Consider the following 18,839-nt stretch of genomic DNA (forward strand, 5'->3'; position numbering starts at 1 on the left):
GGCTGCCTCCTGCTTTCCACAGTGGCCAACCAGAAGCCTCCAGGAAGGCAGTGACACTCTCCCGTTGTTGCTTTCATAGGAACATAGGAAGCTGCCATATAATGAGTCAGACCCTTGGTCTATCTAGCTCAGTCTTGTCTTTACAGACTGGCAGCAGCTTCTCCAAGGTTGCAGGCAGGAGTCTCTCTCTCAGCCCTATCTAGGAGATGCTGCCAGGGAGGGAACTTGGGACCTTCTGCATGCAAGCATGCAGGTCAGTGGCAGCCCGTGGGGGCGGGAGGCACCTTTAAGAGTAAATGAATTCAGTGCTTACCTCTGCTCCTACTGCACCTGAACGCTGTTCGGTGAAGCAGCGTTGCTGCCCAGCAGCCCCTGCGGCAGGGAATCAATCGCCTCTGCCACTCGCCTGGAGTCCAGGGAGCCGAGTCCCCGCCAGCGGCCTGCTGAGTGGTGCAGGCGATTCCCCACCGCAGGGGCTGCTGGGCAGCAACGCTGCTTCGCCGAACAGCATTCAGGTGCGGCAGGGGCGGAGGTAAGCACCGGATTCATTTATTCTTAAAGGTGCCTCCCTCCGCCCCCAGCGGCACGTTCACGGGCCACCACTGATGCAGGTGCTCTTCCCAGAGCAGCCCCATCCACTGAGGGGAATGTCTTACAGTACCTAGCAACGTCCCTGCCTTTTAACGCCAGCTGATGCAGCGGCCAACACATCCTGCAGCAGTGAGTCCCGTACGTTAATTCTGCACTGTGGGAATGAGGACTTCATTTTGTCTGTCATGACTCTGCTGGCCATCACTGGATGACCCCATCTTCTCGTATTATGAAGCCTGAAAATACACTTCCTCCACATGGTGCATAGTTTTATATACCTCTCCTGTCTCCTCTGAGTCCCCTCTTTTTTTTTTTTTTAAACTCAGATACTGCAAATGCTTTCACCTTTCCTTGCAGAGACGGCTGCTCCAGTCCCCTGATAATTTCAGTTGCCCCATTTCTGCAGCTTTTCCAGTGCTATGATACCCTTTGTGAAATGGGGGCAGGCAGGGCTTGTTCCAGATGCGGCTGCACTGTCGATTTGTAGAAATCGTTTTTGTATAAATGGCAGCTTTATTTTCAGTCCCCTTCTCCCTCCTCCCTGGCGTGTGGGTGAAGGAAATTCAGCTCTGAACTGGAACACACGCGCTCCAGGAACATTTCACCAAGGCCTCCTCTACCCTAATTGAACAATGAAAAGCCATCGTGAAATCCGTGCCTTTGCATTTTAAAGGAAAGTGTTATATAAGCCCCGCTGCTTTTACACATAACCTGAGCTGGTGGAGAGGGGAAAGGAGCAGGTCAGCAGTAGCCAGAGTACAAGAAATGGATTCTTGATTGGAGGACAATTCTGGTCTCCAACTCATCAGCTTGAATTGGACTGTAATAAACAGCAGTGCAATTCATCACAGCTCTGAAATGCAGCCCGCTCAGAAACTGAGCAGGAGAGTTCACCACCCTCTCCCTACGATCAAAACAGCTTCCTCATGTTTATTTGGAATTCTGAAAATAGCTTGAACCTGAGATGTAGCGATGAGTTACTATGGATATTTTCTACCCACTTCACTGATTCTCCCCCAGTTCCATTCTGCATAATGTCTCAGCAGTAAAGATTTGTGTGTGGATATCCAAGGCCCCCTGGAAATTCTGCTCATCTGTTAGGTGCTGCAATCCCACAACATCTGGGGACCCAGACTGGAGAACCCATGTGAACCCCTCATATTTCCAACGTTTCCTGAGCATATTTCAAGAGATGGGGAATAGAGCTGCCTGCAAGACTTTGCATTTAATATTGCTATTAAATAAATAATTTAATTAATACCTTAAATAACAAATTAATATTAATAACCACAAATACTGACGCGATTGCATTAATGATTAGGGATTGGTGCAAGACCCTAATATGAGAACCAAAAGAATTAAACAGAAATAGTAATGGTCACAGAGCAAAGTCTCTATGGAGAGTTTAGCACAGTGACACCAGATAAGTAGCTCACCTCCCGTGCTACTGTTCAACTTCTGTGCTTAACATCAGAAACATCAGGCCCAAGGCCCATCCGGTCCAGCATCCTGTTCCACACAGTGGCCCATCACCAGATGCCTCTGAGAAGCCCACAGGCAAGAGGAGAGGGCACAGCCTCTTTCCTGCTGTTGCTCCCCTGCAACTGGTATATGGAGGCATCCTGCCACTTAGGCTGGAGGTGGCCTATAGCCAACAGACTAGTAGCCATTGATAAGACCTGCCCTTCATGAATTTGACTAAGCCATTACTGGAAGAGCTTCCAAGGAGAAGGGGCCAACAGAGGAATTTCTCCACAATCCATGACTTGGTTGTTTGACTGTAGTTTGCCTGGGCTGTCAGTTGCCACAGGCCATGCGTCCTGCCTGCCGGGCATAGGCTGAGCGTGCTGTGTGCGTATCTCTCTCTTTCAAACAAACAGAGGCCTTCGTCGTTGCTACGTGCCGCTGCTGAAACACGGAGAATGCACATTCTCGGTCACATGCAAAAGCAAATGCTGCAGAATCGATCAAATCACAAGAAGCGTTTGTTTCTGAGGGCTGTTGCTTGTGCATTAGGAACAAAGGAAGCTACCTTATATCGCACCAGAATATTATTTATTTATACCTACATACATACCGCCCTTTGTCCTAAGACCCCAGGGCGGTTAACAACAAGATGAAAACAGCTCCATAAAAACCTAAAAACAGAACGGACCCAGCTGAAAGTTTAAAAGGACACAGGACAGCTCATGGGCCCAAAGCTAGAGACAAGAGGCGTCCATTTCAAGATGTCAACATGATTTAACTTCTCAAGATCCCAGAGAAGGAGCAAAGGGGGAGGAGCTCAGCAACCAAGCAGAGAGGGAGCTGAGCCCCGAGAGCCAGTGTGATGGTGGTAAACCAAGAGCCAGTGTTGGGGACTGGGGAGACCCAGGTTCAAATCCCTGTTTAGCCATAAAGCTCACAGGACCCTTATCCCCCCTCCCTCCTCTCTCCCCCCCTTCTCCCTCCCTCTCTCTCTCTCAGCCTAACCTACCGTACAGGGTTGTTGTAGAGATAAAAAGAGGGAGAAGGAACCATGTACACAACTCCAAGCTGCTTGAAGGAAGGGCAGGAATCAAGTGTCATGAATGCATCCAGGACAGGGGCATAGCAAGGTTGTAGTGGGCCTAGAGATGAGATTTTAAAATGCACCCCCCCATATATATACACTCATGTGCCACAATAGAACATCATCCTAAATTATTTTTAAAGGGTTTTGTATATTAAGGATGATGCAAGCCATTGAATGGTACTAGAGAAAGACCTGCTGTTCTGGTAGCTCCCGGTCTTAACACTCACATCAGTTTCGGAGGATGAAGACAACTGAAGGAAGCCCGGGTGGGTGCATGGCTGGGGGAGTCAGTCATGTGACTTGCCTCTGCCCCCCCCCCCCGCCCGCAAGGCAGTGGGCCCCAGACAACTGTCCCCCCTTGCCCTATTATAGTTATGGCCCTGACCAGGATGACAATGCCAGCAAGCAAACTAGCACAATTTTAACAAGACAACCCCCCAAAACATCCGAACAGAGAGAACATGAGGACAGCAATTTTCCAGGGAAAGAGGCCAGAATATAAGGACGGGAGGAAGCTATCAACCCCTCTCAAAATTAGTTCTCACCATCTGCAGCTCGCATTGACAACTTGCTTCTCTGAAGCATCGAGCCCGAGAGGCCTGTTATGTAAGGACAGATGTTAACTGTGCCCTCATACCTGTGTCAATATCACACCGGTGATAAGCCAAGGTGGCAAAAGCCAATTATGGGTTCTGGGGGCTACATAATCTCTCTGTCGCCACCCACAACCATGCTTTCCTACTGAAGGCTGGAGAGCGGCATAACATCGTCCGTGGTATAGACTGGTTCAAGTCTGCATTTTGCCATTCCTGAAAAAGGGCCTTGGATGGCATTTTAGCCTCACGCAGCCCTCTGGGGCAAGGGTTTCCAAAATGTCATTGGACTACAGCTCCTACTATCCCCATGGCTTTTGGCAGCCACAGCCAGAACCCTAGAGCCAGAGACCCCGAGAAACTGGCGCTCACTGAGCCTGACTCCCACAATGAATTGGCCTGTTCCACACCACTTACCTTGTGCTCCCCCAAGCCCAACCAAGGCCAGGAGGATGTGGTGGAGCAGAGGAGTGCTAGTCTTAAGGCCCCTTTAAATCTCTCTGCTCTCCAGGCATTGCTGTCTGGAGGGGAGGGCCAGAGGGTGTGATTGCTCCCACCCCCACCCTGTGGATTCAGCCAGTCCCGTTGAGTTCAATGGGGCATACTTCATTCATTCATTCATTCGATTTCTATACCGCCCTTCCAAAAATGGCTCAGGGCGATAACAAATAAATAAGATGGATCCCTGTCCCCAAAGGGCTCACAATCTAAAAAGAAACTTAAGATAGACACCAGCAATAGTCACTGGTGGTACTGTGCTGGGGCTGGATAGGGCCAGTTGCTCTCCTCCTGCTAAACGAAGAGAATCACCATGTTAAAAGGAGTCTCTTTGCCAAGTTAGCAGGGGTCACGCTTTGAATAAGACAACGTACTGGCAATGATATACACATTCTCCCCTACTTCAGACAAGACTTACAGGCCTGCTCAACTTAGGCCCCCCTCAGCTGTTTTTTGAACTACAACTCCCATAATCCCCAGCCACAGCAGCCAATAGCCAGGGATTATGGGGATTGTAGGCCAACATCTGCAGGAGGGCTGAAGTGGAGCAGCCCTGCACCTCTTTTAATGTGTAAGTTAAAAAAAACCAAAAAAACAAGATCTTACAAACTTGAGCAAACACATTTCAGTGTTAAAACATCATTGTCAATGCTCTCTTAGTTGTCTCTCAGTGCTCTCTCAATCATAATCATCATCAACAACAACTTTGTTTGTTAACCGCCACATAACAAATTGTTCTCTGGGAGGCTCACAAGAGAGGATTAATACATACAATAAAAACACACATTAAATCATAACAGACAAAAACCCTGAAAATAAAATACAAAATACAATACAAAGAAGCATTAAAAACGCATTCTAAAATTAGTCAAAAATCAGATAAAAGCTGAATTAAAAACCTGAATTTAAAAGACCTGGGTGAAAAAAAAAGCCTTTACCTGGTGTCTAAAAGAATAAAGTGATGAAGCCAGGCGAACCTCACTGGGGGGGCTGTCCCATAAACAGGGTGCTCTAGAGCAGGGATTCTCAATGTTGGGCCCCCAGATGTTATTGGACTTCAACTCCCATAATCTCCAGCCCCAGTGGCCTTTGGTTGGGGATCATGGGAGCTGAAGTCCAATAGAATCTGGGGGTGCAACGTTGAGAATCCCTGCTCTAGAGCATTGATGTTTTAACATTGCACAAGTAGGTAAGATCTTATTTTTATTGGTTTAACCTACTACACATTAAAAGAGGCCTTAAGGTCTTGACTTTGTCCCCACCCTACTCCACCCAAAGGTCCTGCCAATGCCCCCGTTTCAGGAAGGGAGTCACAGCCTGGGAGAGACAGTTGTGGGAAACTAGTATTCTCCATGGAAGGTTTATTTGGGAAACACTTGGTGAGCTGTGTTGCCATTTCTTCTCTTTTACAAGCTTTAACTCAAAAAGCGTATAAAAAACTCAGCAGAACCAAACAAAAAATGCTTAGTCTAAATATTTGCTAGAGGAGGAGGAAGTGATGGCCCTGACGTTCTTTGCCTGTTCCTTGGAAAACAGCAGCCCGACCTTCTGGAAAATGCCCTTTTTAGTCTCATCTCAAAAGGAGAGATCTGGCTGGAGGGAAACATGGGCTGCATTCACCCATAACAAGGAAAATTGGTGTTGTTTTTTTTTTAAAGGATTAGTTCATATTTAGGAACAGCAAAATGCAAGCATCAACCAAGTGGCTTATTTTCAAGTTCCTTAGAAAAAAGGAAAATAGAAACCAATTAGAGGGGATAGTCCTGGACTAAACTGAGCTTTACATTTGAAACAATTAAGGTAGAGAACTTTGGATTTATCATTTATAAACCTTTCTTTGGATACTACCAAAACAAACTTCAAACTAGTACTACTTCTGCAAATATTTATATACCGCTTTTCAACAAAAGCTCCCAAAGCAGTTTACATACATTATTTACTTACAAATAAATAAATAAGATGGCCCCCTGTCCCCACAGGGCTCACAATCTAAAAAGAAACCTAAGGCAGATGCCAGCAACAGCCACTGCAGAGATGCTGTGCTGGGGATGGAGAGGGCCAGTTGCTCTCCCCCTGCTAAATTAAGGGAATCACTACTATTTAAAAGGTCCCTCTTTGCTCAGTTAGCAGGCAACTACGGTAGTTAGTACGAAAGGGGCAGTTGGACACAACAGCTAACTCATGCCTTCTACCAAGTGGCACAGATTTTTTCCTCCAAAGGGACCACTCCGCCTGTGCGGAGAGTTTCAGTAGCTGTGTGTGACATCGGGGCAAATTCCTCCCCGCTCTTGGCAAGGAAGGTCAGTGCAAAAGGGAGCTCTGCATTCCTAGAAACCCAGCATCGCAGGAAGCTGCAGGGAAACAAATCCACGATTCCTCAGAGCCCTGAATTTTTAATGTTGAGTGGGGAGCAGTTGCCGGTTCCTCGGGCAACAGCATCAAGGCTGACCCTGTCTCTTTGCTGCGCTGGAAAGATCTGGCGCTGGTGTGGACCTAGCACAATTTATTGCGGCTGGAGAAGATGGGAGTTGTAGTTCAACAACAGTTGGAGGGCCAGGTTTGCCCACCTAGCAGGTCCCCAGGGGCATGTCAACATCTCAGGACATGGCGTGGAGCTTGTCCTTTTTTTCTTGGCCAAGAGAAACTCATTAAGCTGTTTGCTGGGACCCAAAGCATCCTCTGTGCAGTAGGCAATTAATCTAGGGCCTTCCACTTGGTTATGGCAGAGAAGGTCAACAAGCTGCTATTTCTGGGTTCTCTTTGGAGAGTCGAGAAGAATAACCGGCTCTGCTCGCTGTGGTGTAGGGGTAGATCACAAGGCGGGAAATCTAGGCTGCATATCAATCACTTGGACATCTTGCACCCATTCCAAGAATGCCTCTGTTTGTTATGAAGAGAATGATTGCTTCTATTTTATTATCTTTTTTTAAAAAAAAATCATGCTTTTCTTTGAAACAGGACTTAATAGCTGGCCAAAAAGAAGACGGCAGCAGGCCTCATCTGAGATGTTCTGGCCTTTGGCTTTTGGAAAAACGCAGGCGAATGTCGTGCAGAACTAAATACCGCACCTCTTAGATCGGTACAGTCAGAGGGTATCTGTCTGTCTGCCTTTCAGGATACTGAGGGTCACCCAGCCTCTAAAGCTCCAGATGAAGAAGGTCTGGTTGTTCCCGCCTGATGATAGCAGCAGGGAGAAGGATAAGTTGTGAGAGCTTTAGCCTTGAGGGAGCCCCAGAACAGTCTGTCTCTACTGACCGGAGCTGAAAGGAAACATCTTTGAAAAGACAAGGCTGAAGCGAGCAAGGCTACCTGCCTCTGAAGTTCTGAAACAGGGTCACCACCTGCCCCAAGCATACAGGGAAGGAGGGAGGGAGGGAGGAAAGAAGGAAGTGTTGGGAATTCTCTCTGGTAAGAGATACCCTTCTATTACAGCTGAGTGCACAGAGGCAAAACACAGCGGAGTCTGCCCAGGCATTCGTGTCTGCTAAGAGCCAAAAGAAACTTGGAGCCAGTTCATAGTTTCTAATCAATATAAGGAGTCTTTATTGGAGAACTCCATTCTAGACAGGAAAGTGGAGAAATAGGATCTCTAATCTGTCTAGCTAGCTGGATGCAGAGAGATGCTGTCTGCATCTCTGCGCACATAGTGCACAGAGAGAGGCGATCGTGTGTGATAGGGGTAGAAGAAGGGAAGAGAGAAAGAGAGAGGCAGGCAGGCAGGCAGTCCCTGAGAGTAGCAATCTACATATCAAAGGGATAATGTCAGAGCAGTAGAGAGAAGGGATGACCATTGTCTTGACCCCTCTAGCCCTCTGGCTCACTAATCTGTCCCCCTCTGTCACTGAGACATGAGAGAGCGCAGAGTCCTTCACTTCCAACAGGAAGGAAGGAAGGTATGTTTCTCTTCACTGCTGAGTATCAAACAGGCTAAGGCAGAGGTTCTCAAACTTAGGTGCCCAGATGTTGCTAGACTAAAAATCCCATCATCCCCAGCCACAATGGCCATCTTAAAGCAACATGGAAAATCAGGGGGAGGGATCCCCCACTGTGGTCCCCTAGACTTTCCTCCTATGTACTAGGGATGTTCACAAAACAAAATTTTCAATTCATTTCTAATTCAAATCCAATCCGAAAATGGTCCAAAAATTTGATTCGGAATTCAATTTGTTTTGGCGTCTTTTTTTAACCAATCAGGGGCCTGCATGGTTTTTTAAAGGTGTCAAGCGGCACCTTTTTTTCATGTGACATGAATGTGATTAGAGGAAGAGCATACACACACAAGGACGCACACACAGACATGGCGATCTCATAAGCCTTATTCCTTTTGGAGAGTTGGTGAAGGCGGGAGGTTTTTAAATAACCAAAATGAACAGAATAATGAAGTGGGGAGGGGGGTCATCTCTATTGCACACCCCTGGGAAACATTTCTGCAGCTGAAATATGAAAACAAACACAAACCAATTAAAGGCAAGTTCTGTGAACTGGGCTGGATGTGTGGGGCAAAGCTCTGCCCGGGGGATGATCAAACAAACAAATGGATCAAAAAACAAGAACAAATCAATCCAGAATTTTCACATGAGGCACAAACGATCAGGCTCAAACTATCAGACTTCGAACATATTATGTGAAGACCCAGCTCCCTTGAGAAGTCCATAATGCTGGGAAAAGTTGAAGGAAAGAGAAGAGGACAACCAGCAGCAAGGTGGATGGAATCGATCACGACAACAATGAATGCACCACTGAGAGACCTTCAAGGCCAAGTTGAAGACAGATCATCCTGGAGAGAATCTCTCTATGTGGTCACTAGAGCTGATAACGACTTGACAGTACTTCAACCCATCAATCACCCAGTTTGGAGAGATCCTTTTGGAGCTCCTCAAAATCTCTTGTAACTTCTTGTGACTCTTCTCTTTTTTCTACCAGGATGTCAGAAACAACCTCTCTAACAAGTATCAAGGGTACCCTCTAGTGCCCACAGACTTAACAGCACAACATGGCGTATCATTGTTGATGTATTTGCCATACATAGGGTCATAGGAAGCTGTCTTCTGCTGAGTTAGATTCGTGGTCCATCTAACGCAGTATTGTTGACTCCGACTGGCAGGAACTCTCCAATGTTTCAGTCAAGACTCTTTCACAGCCCTACCTGGAGATGCTGCCAGGGATTGTACCTGGGACCTTCTGCAGGCAAAGAAGATGCTCTTACGGCCCCATCCCTACGAGGGATCTGAAACATGACAGCCTGGGGGAGGAGGCAATCAAAACACTTGGATACCCCAATTATATGCACCAAGTGCTCACTATGCCAACAGACTCCCCAGTCTATCCCTAGTCCCCAGACCAGCTCAATATAGGCCAGCTGTTTCGCAGGGATTCTGGTAAGGGAGATGTTATTCTTATCGATCCCAGCCACTCCACACACCCCACCGTGTCCATGCCTGCTCCACAGCTGAGTACCCAGCAGGGAGAGGCTGAGCCGAAGGTGGACCACTTGTCTGCCCCAGCCAGGTCTCCATTAGAGAAGCTCAATTGTCTCTGAGAAGCCCTCCAATAGGCCAGTTCTCCCCTGAAATTGCTTGCCTGGTATTCAGAGACATCCTGCCTCAGAACAGAGATGTGGCATATAGCTCCTGGGACTAGGAGCCTGTGGCAGGGGCAGCCCTTTCATGGGGCAAGGAGAGGCAGCCACCTCAGGTGGCAGATTACTGGCAGGGTGGCAAGGTGCTGCCGCCACCGCCGCTGCCGCCACCACCACCATCCAGGCTGCTCTCTGGGACAGATCGTACTCTTGCAAATTTTGTAAGGAGCACCTCTCCTTGAAAAATTTGCAGGAAGCCAGAGGAGAGAAGAGGAGGCCGGTGGCAACCTCCCCTCTTCCCTGCCTCCCATGCACTTTCTTGTGGGGCAGGGATTATTTTGCTTGCAAGGGCGGTTTTGATAGGGGGTGGCTCAACCAGGGACATGGGGTTCAAGGCAGCATTTGGGGCCTCATTTTAGGCACAGCAATAACTTGGCCCACAGCTGAGGCTTTGACAGAGTAGGCCTCCATTTAATCTCACTTAAAGCCATCTAGCCTAGCGGCCATCACCATATCTTGTGGCAGTACAACACTGTCCTTTCGGAGCGGGCTGCCAGCACTGAGCAGAATTCCCCATGCCACACCGAGTTTCCTTTAGCCCCTCACTAACTCTTTGCTGGTAGTTCTACCTGAGCTCTACCATCACACAAGCCACAAAAAGAAACACGGAGTTCTCGGAAGGTGCTTGATTCGTACCAGTCACACAGCCAGCTGCAATGCCTGCAAAACCATGAGTTGGCAAGGGGTGAATTTCCTCCTCTTTGTAAATGGGCACATTCCGGAGGACCCAATGCAAACATTGAGATTTGGGGCCTTGTCTACCCAGCGATGATCTGCAGGAGGAAACAGCAGCTCCTGAACAATGCTGCCCCATGTCTGAACACACGAGGAGTGGCAAGTGAGGAGCACTATGGTGCGTGGCACGTGGATTGTGCCTTAGGCAAACATGTGAATGGCACCTTGGCTGTTGCTCAGAAGGCCGTTAGGGACACAGGAAGCTGCCTTCTACCAAGTCAGGCCATTGGCCCATCCAGCTCAGGATTGTCTACACAGACTGGCAGCGGCTTCTCCATGCTTGAAGGCAGGAGTCTCTCCCGGCCCGACCAAGAGATGGTGCCAGGGAGAGAACTTAGAACCTTCTGCATGCAAAGCCGAAGCTCTAGGGAATGTACTAAAATGAATGCCACCGAAAAGCCCTGCGTCCTTCCAAAAGGCCATAGGAATGCACGGAATTTCTGAAGGGCGAAATTCAATGAGGCTATTCCCATGATCAGGCGAAATCGGGCTTGGGGAGCCTAGCCCAATTTTGCCTGACCGTGAGAACCACCAGGCTCGTAGGCGGGCCCGGTGGCCTCCAAGCGGTTAACCCACTTAAGCAACCCTCCCCTAACCTCCTCTACAATCGTGAGTTGCCGCACTGCGGCTTCGCGCTGTGGCAACTCACAAGTAGACCCCCGCCCAGGAGGCTGAAAAGCAGCCTCCCGGCTTGGGGGTCCCTCCAGCATGCTCTGTGAGCTCGCGCAGGGCATGCTGAGGCTTCCGGGGGCCACGTGGCCCCCGATACCCCCTGCCCCCGCCGGCTCCGTAATGGAGCTGGCAGTCCTGTGGGCAGGACAAACACCGGAGCAAACAGGGAGAGGCACTGAGGTAGAATCATTAGCATGATAAGAGGAATGCTCTCGGTGAGTATCCCTTCGTCTCATCCCCCCCTTCTGCTTTCTTTCTCCGTCTTTCTCTTTCCTTCTCTCCTTTCTTTCCTCTTCTCCCCCCAACCAGTGCTGAGGGGGGGGGGAAGGGAGGGCTGGGCCCAGGGGCGGGGTGGGAACTGGGAAAGGCATTGTAAAATACAAAATGTCAAAAAACATTAAATTTTAAAAAAAGAAAGAAATGCAGATCTATCTCTGCAGGAGGTCTCTGTCCCACCCCCCTCTCATTGGCTAGAAGGAAAACACGGAGCATGCCATGTGGATTTGTTTCAAAATAAAACCAAGAGCAGAGGAGAGGGGATGCTTCTCTCAATGCCACGAGTGTACTTCCAAGTGGCTTCGCTCTATGTTTACTCCGAAGCTTGAAGCCAAGTGCAAATAACTCCCCAGTAGTGCTGGGTGAGACGCCTACCTGCATCCTCTTTGAAAATCTAAAGGCAAACTTTCCTTCTCCTCCCCATGAAGCATGTCTGTGTGCATGGTGTTGCCTCTATGCTTTAAATTTATGCTTGTTTTTGCATCATGGAGGGAACATTGTGTGCCCATCTCATATTTCTCTCTGGAGGGGGGAACAGCCACTCACTCCGTAGGTAAATAACTTCACACATTACTGTGATCTGACAGTGCAGTAAAAGAACAGACCAGGCAAAGCCGGGCTCTGCTGCATTCTCACCCACTGCGGGCACTAGAGGAGCAGCTGGTGAAAGATCATTCCCCAAAGACGAGCTGAGACTGCTGTCCCAGTTTTTTCAGTGTTGAGGGTTAAGTATCAGGAAGGTGGCCTTTGCAGAACTGAGGCCTGCAGTAAGCCTCGGGAAGATGAGAGTCCAGAAGGCAAAGGAACCCTGATGACTGAACTACACCTTACACGATGTCCCCTACTAACTGAGCAAAGAGGCACCTTTTTGCAGTGGTGATTCTCTTATATTTAGCAGGGGGGGAGCAACTGGCCCTCTCCATCCCCAGCACAGCATCCCTCCAGTGGCTGTTGCTGGTGTCTCTCTTCTGTTTCTTTTTGAGATTGTGACCCCTTTGGGGACAGGCATAGGGCCGTTTTATTTTTATTTATTTATATCTCTGTAAACCACTTTGGGAACTTTTTGTTGAAAAAGCAGAATATAAATATTCAGCGTTGGAGAGGGCAGGGCAAGCAGGCAGATAGTCCAAATGATGCAGGAGCAGAGTAGTGATACCAGAAAAAAGTGTGGGGAGGGGGGCACAGAAGGGGCAAAGTGCATTTATGGGAGGGCAAGCTCAGAAATGGGGGGGGGGGCAAACTACTTGCCGGAGGGGGCATTTGCCCCCATCCAGAGCAGCCCTTGTACAGAGGTCAAAATATCAGGCAACCATCAGCCCCACTGGCAGCGCCCTCACACTAGAGACAAGTTGCTTGGACAGAGGAGAAAATCCTGAGTCCGGGGCTGTCTACAGCCTGGTGAGCAGTGATTGGCCCTTCGGGGTCAGCTGACAGCATGTTCGGGCAGGTAGGCTCTGCAGCCCAGATGATGCCTGTGGGTGGTGTCTGCCCAACTGCGAACCCGAGCACTGCTGAAGGAGAAGGCAGAACACCAGATTCCGACTGTGGGGATCCTGTGAGGACTCCCATCCTCACTCTGGTTCCTCACCGATAGGTAGAGAAAAATAGAAACTCTCCCATCTTTGGTGCCATCCTCTCTAATTACCTGCATCCTTCCCTCTTATGAAGCTTGGAGGAATGGCACAACTCTCAAATCTAATCGAACAAATGACCATGTAATTTTGCTAGGATAACGGGGTGACATTTCGGGATTGGTGGACGCTACAGGTCTCAATATGTCCCTGTACCCAGGATTCACTGACAAACCCATCAAATCCAGCTGAGTCCGGCCCACTCCAAACTTTGTTTTCTTCCACCCTTGCACTGGTTCTCTGCATTCCTCCATCCCACCGTATCGACTCTCTGTGGGCTCTGAACTTTCCTGACCGAGGTCAGGATGTTCTAGTGGAGAGGCTGTGCAGGGGAATCAGTCCCAGCAGCCTGCATTTCACAGAACTGACTCCAGAAGATGCGTATTTTCGATTCTCTCTCTCGAGTGCTACGAAAAAGGCAGACGTGTGCAGGGCCACTTTAACCTCCCTCCTGTTTTCCTTAGAACATTCGCCTGTTGAGATGTACCCGGCTCAGATTGGCTGGATAATTGCATTGGTCAAAAATGCATTGTTTGTGGTCCCAGACGGAGGTCAAGAGCCCGAGGAGGAGAGAGAAGAAAAGAGCTTCATGGGACTACTGTGCCACTTGTTATAATTGTTGATTTCCCCGGGGAATGGTAAGAACTGGAACGTCTACACCAGGGACCCCCACATGCAGGTCTCCAGCAGTGTTCCCTGTAACATGGATGATGTTGTCGACTACAACTTCCAGCATTCCCCCACTGCAATGATCTTTGGCTAGGGATGATGGGAGTTGTAGTCAACAACAGCATCTGGGAATCCCTGTTACAGGGAGCACTGATCCCCATATATTGGCACACAGCTGTTCGAATTGGGTTTAATGTGTGTTAGCGACATTAGTATGATTGTGTGAACCCATGCCAAGATGGTTTCTGGCCCGAGATGAATCTGAGGTTCCTGCCTTGGCATGGGTTCACACAATCATGCTAATGTTGGTAACCCACATTAAACCTAGATTCCAATGACCATTGTTGGACTACAACTCCCATCATCAAGTGGGTCATTGTGGCTGAGGGTGATGGGAATTGAAGTCCAACAACATCTAGGGACCCAAGTCTGAGAACTCCTGTCTTAGTCCGCCTAGTTTGGTATTGTGGTACAACTCCCATCAACCTCACAACCTTCGGCCATTGTGTCTGGGGATGATGGGAGTTGTAGTCCAACCGCATTGTGCTAAGATTTAAAAAAAAAAATCCTTCCCTCCCAAGCTTTAGATTGGTGGCTTACAGTGTGCAATGACTGGATAGCGATCCCCCCTGCCCCGGTTCCAAATTGGCTTGTTTCCATTAAAACCTTGTGTTGCCAGGGGTGACTGGCCCCACACTGGCTAGGGGGAAGGGTCAATGAAGGGACAAGAGTGGGGGGGAGTTGGAAGGAAGGATTTTCAAATGTACATAAGGAGGACACCAGCCACCATTTTGTTTTTCTGCCTTGTGGGATGAGAGAGAGAGAGAAACAGACAGACAGACAGAGGAGCTTTGCTTTGCCTTTCCTGCCTGCTGCCTGGAGTAGATGCTCTGCTTTGTGTTCCTGCTTTCCTGATTGAAGGAAAGAGAAGAGAATTTCCCCCCCACCCCCTTCCTGTTACTGCCTGTGCCTGCTGTCTGTGCAAATCAATTTGGGTGCAAAACTATTTGTACCCAAACCTACTTGTTTCAGGAGATTTGTGGACAAAATAAATCGCCCCTGTGCTAGCTGACCAGATTTGGACCCAAAACAAATCAGGGGCAATTCAATTTGGGTACAAATCAAATAGGAAAAATCGATTTGTGCACATCCCTAGTTTCCATGGGGAAAAAGAAAAGGAGCCTGCTCCATTCATAGAAATGACTAGCGGCAGCTCCAAGTCTAGACCAAAATGACAGACTCCGCCGTTGCGAGGGTTAGATGATGCAGGACTCATTCTGGAGTCAGCATCATCCTGGCTGGCAGTCTTAGGTGCTCTGAGCATTGGGAGTTATTTTTAGCCAGCACCTGCAGACAGCAACCTTTCTAAATGGTACAGATGGAGCAAGGGAGGAACCGAGTCAATCTATCACCAGCAGCCATCCTGTGCTTAGTGCCATTTGGTGCCCACTTCATTTACATCCCATAAACCAGCCGTGGGCATCAGCTGTGCTTGGCTGAATCATACCGATGCAGAAAGCAGGTTCTGCAAGTGGGACTGAAATGGAATCGAGGGCTTCTCGGCCCCATGTTCAGCGTTTGACACATGCATTGACGTCCACACTTTCTCACTTTTGCCTTCTCTAATTCCTCATAAACTGCTAATAATAATCCTAGAACGAAACAAAGAACAAGTCGCCTCATTTTGATTTGAGTTCCGTTTTATGCCTTTCCTTGGCCAGTACAGAAAATGCAGTAGCAGAGAAATAATACGGACCTACAAAATGCCATTCAAAAGTAACAGTAGCGGTGCTATGAAACAATCTACAGATGTTATTGCTTAATTAATAAAGCAACAAACAAACTGTGATCAGACTCTTATCTTAATCTCACTCTCTATCTTAATCTCTTATCTTAATCTCTAATAATGGTATTATCTCATACCGTTTTGAGAGGAAGGAGGGGTTTGTTAAACTTTCTCCACTCACCTATTTCACTTCCACCTGGTTTGGCATCCTGGCAGCCATGGAAAATGTTGGAACACAGAAAGCTGCCTTATACTGAATCAGACCTTTAGTCCATCTGGCTCAGTACGCACTACACTGACTGGCAGCAGCTCTCCAAGGTTCCAGGCGGGAGTATCTCCCAGCCCTACCTGGAGATGCTGCCAGGCGTTGAACCTGGAACCGTATGCATGCAAAGCTGATGCTCTTTCATTGAGCTCCAGGTCCTAAGGGGAACATCTTACAGTGCTCACATGTGGCCACCCATTCAAATGCAAACCAAGGCAGACCCTGTTTAGCAAAGCAGACAATTAATGCTCACTTCCACAAGATCAGCTCTCTTTCCTGCAAGATCCATCTCACATTGCCCCCTGTTCCGCCCGCCCCATGATCTAGTCTTAAGCTTCCTTCCTTCATTTAACAATTCCATAACCTGACCTATACCACCACCTAATGGTGGCAAGCATACATTACACCAAGCTTTTTAAAAACAAGCTCAGGTTCCCCCGTGGAGATCTTGTGTGAGCACACACACAAATTAAAATGTTACAGGATGACAGCCACTTCCCGTACTCCACCCAAATAAAAGAAATAAAAGAATCACCAGGGCCAGATGGCACTCACCCAAGAGTTCTGAAAACGTGACGACTACGGAGAGACACGATAGAAATGTATAAAATTATGCATGGAGTAGAGAGTGGAGAGAGAGATTGATTCTTCTCTCTCTCTCAGAATACTAGGACCAGGGGTCATCCCATGAAACTGAAGGTTAGGAAATTTAGGTCCAACAAAAGGAAGTACTTTTAAAAACAGCGCATAATTAATCTATGGAATTCTCTGCCACAGGATGTGGTGATGGCCACTAGCTTGGATGGCTTTAAAAAGGGCTGAGACAAATTCATGACGGTCAGGTCTATCCATGGCTACTAGTCTGGCGACTGTGGGCCACCTCCAGCCTTGGAGTCCTCTCAATACCCTACTGCCGGGCTGCTCCTTCCCCAGGCCTCTATGGTAAAGATGGCCACCAGCAGCCCAGAAATAGCTTCCGGCAGCCAGCATACCCAGAGGACCAGAGAGTGAGGTCGGAGGCGCACACTCGCCCTCCTACCTCACTTTCTGCTTGGGTAGAAAAGCAGGGCTACCTGGGGGAGGTGGGCCCGGATGCTGGCACAGCCAGTCTTATTTGGGCTAGCCTTATCCTAACCAGACAGGGCTGGTTGTGAGAAAGACCTCACTGACTTTGTTGTACTGGAAAGGTGGGGGCATACATGCTTTAAATAAATAAATATTCCCCCTTAGGGGATGGGGTTGTAACTCAGTAGAAAAGTATCTACTATAGATGCAGAAGGTTCAATCCAGGTTCAATCCTGGAAGCATCTTGAGGCAGGGCTGGGAGGGATTCCTGCCAGATACCTTCGAGAGCCACTGCCAGTCAGTGTAGACCAGGGTTTCTTAACCTTGGGCCCCCAGATGTTGTACTACAACTCCCAGAATTCCCAAGCAAAAGCCATTGCAGCTGAGGATTCTGGGAGTTGTAGTCCAACAACATCTGGGGGCCCAAGGTTAAGAAACCCTGGTGTAGACAATACTGAGCTCGACGGACCAATGGTCTGACTCAGTATAAGGCACCTTCCTGTGTGCCTATGATTATGCTATGATTATCCATGGGGAGGAAAATGGACAGGCCTTCAAGGGGCCTGGATTTAAATCAGGGGACTGATATGTAGCAAAGGGCTGCGGCCCCTGTAAAGCAGTCTGATAATTCCCTATACTATGGCTGCTTTTTGAGAAAGCCAATGGGAGCTCCAGTCACAGAACTCAAGTGTCTCGCCTGGCCCCGAGGCACTGGAGCAAATGAGCCAGTCATTACTTGGCGGCTGGGAACGAAGTCCTGTTAGGCAAGGACCTAGCAGGCCCTCTGGCAAAGCTTCTAGTTCAGGCCAAAGAATAGCCGCTTGAGGATTCACAGCATACAATGCACCCTACAAGGAAAAAGTCAAATGTTCTCTGCCAGGGACAAAAACCTGTGATGCACACAAGAGAAATCTCCCCGTTTGCAAATCTGTGACCCAGGCCAGAAAAAGAGAACTGCAAGATCACGACAGAGATCTTCTGGGTGTTTGGGAGAACTGCCGGTTGCCCGTGGCCCTGAGTTGCAGAGGTATCCAGGAGAGGAGACACACATTCATCTGGCGATCTCCTCCTCTCCCCCCTTCCTACAAAGCAGCTACAGCTGCCTGCCATTCTACCTTGCGTCGCTTATCAGCCGTGACTTTCCCAACAGCAATTGATGGAAAACATTTTATCTCCTTCCCAGGCAACAGGCTCCTTGAAGTGACTCTGATTTCTGTTACTATGGTGACGTAGCCGGGGCTTATGGGAGCGGACTTTGTTGTTATCACTGCCGTTTAAATACTAAACAAAATTAATGAAGAAGAAACACTAGCCCAGTGGCTACCAGAAGGCCCCCCTCCCCCCAACACACACACAGAGCATGGTGCTCACAAGCTCTCTTTAGATGATCACCCGTTCTCAGATGATAAACTCAGATGCATTCACTGACTGATGAAGGGAAAAATCAGAGGTTTCCAAAAGAGTCTATGAATCCTGTTGGGGCTGAGTGGATTTCCACCTTGTTCCATTGCTTTACTGCTTCAGAATTCTGCCTTATGCCAATCCCTGCTCCTTCTTCGTTCCAGTTGAACGAGGAGAATTTCTAAAATTAATTCTGGAATTGAAGCAAGCTCAGTTTGCCGCATCTGATTCTTTCAACCAGATGTAGAAAACTCTTCACAGCTGGGAAAGTGTTTTGGGGCACGTCCGTGTGTCTTTTGGACATGTGCTGGCATTTTGAGAAAACAGTAGCCAAGAGCAATCCTGCAAGGCAATGACATGTAGGGTTGTGTCAATGTTCTTTGCGCTCAGTTTCATTCATGCACACACGAGCACTTATGCGCTGGTAGACACCACACCCAAAGAATCTTGATGGAGTCAGACATC

The 18,839-nt window shown here is 48.5% G+C and overlaps 1 protein-coding gene across 2 annotated transcripts in view; it reads right to left on the reverse strand.

Moving 5' to 3' along the window:
* Positions 1-18,839, reverse strand: part of PEMT (phosphatidylethanolamine N-methyltransferase) — a 167,560-nt gene that overhangs the window by 136,930 nt on the left and 11,791 nt on the right. Inside the window, exon 1 of one of the 2 annotated variants that reach the window (XM_053275809.1) lies at positions 11,933-12,406. The exons of the other annotated variant lie outside the window; for it this stretch is intronic. Within the exon in view, the coding sequence (XP_053131784.1) occupies positions 11,933-11,938 (6 nt within the window). The 5' untranslated portion in view covers positions 11,939-12,406. Of the gene's footprint in view, positions 1-11,932; positions 12,407-18,839 lie in introns of those variants that run through there. 2 annotated transcript variants of the gene reach the window in all.

This window comes from Hemicordylus capensis, chromosome 13 (genome assembly GCF_027244095.1).
Source record: "Hemicordylus capensis ecotype Gifberg chromosome 13, rHemCap1.1.pri, whole genome shotgun sequence".
NCBI classification, from domain to species: Eukaryota; Metazoa; Chordata; class Lepidosauria; order Squamata; family Cordylidae; genus Hemicordylus; species Hemicordylus capensis.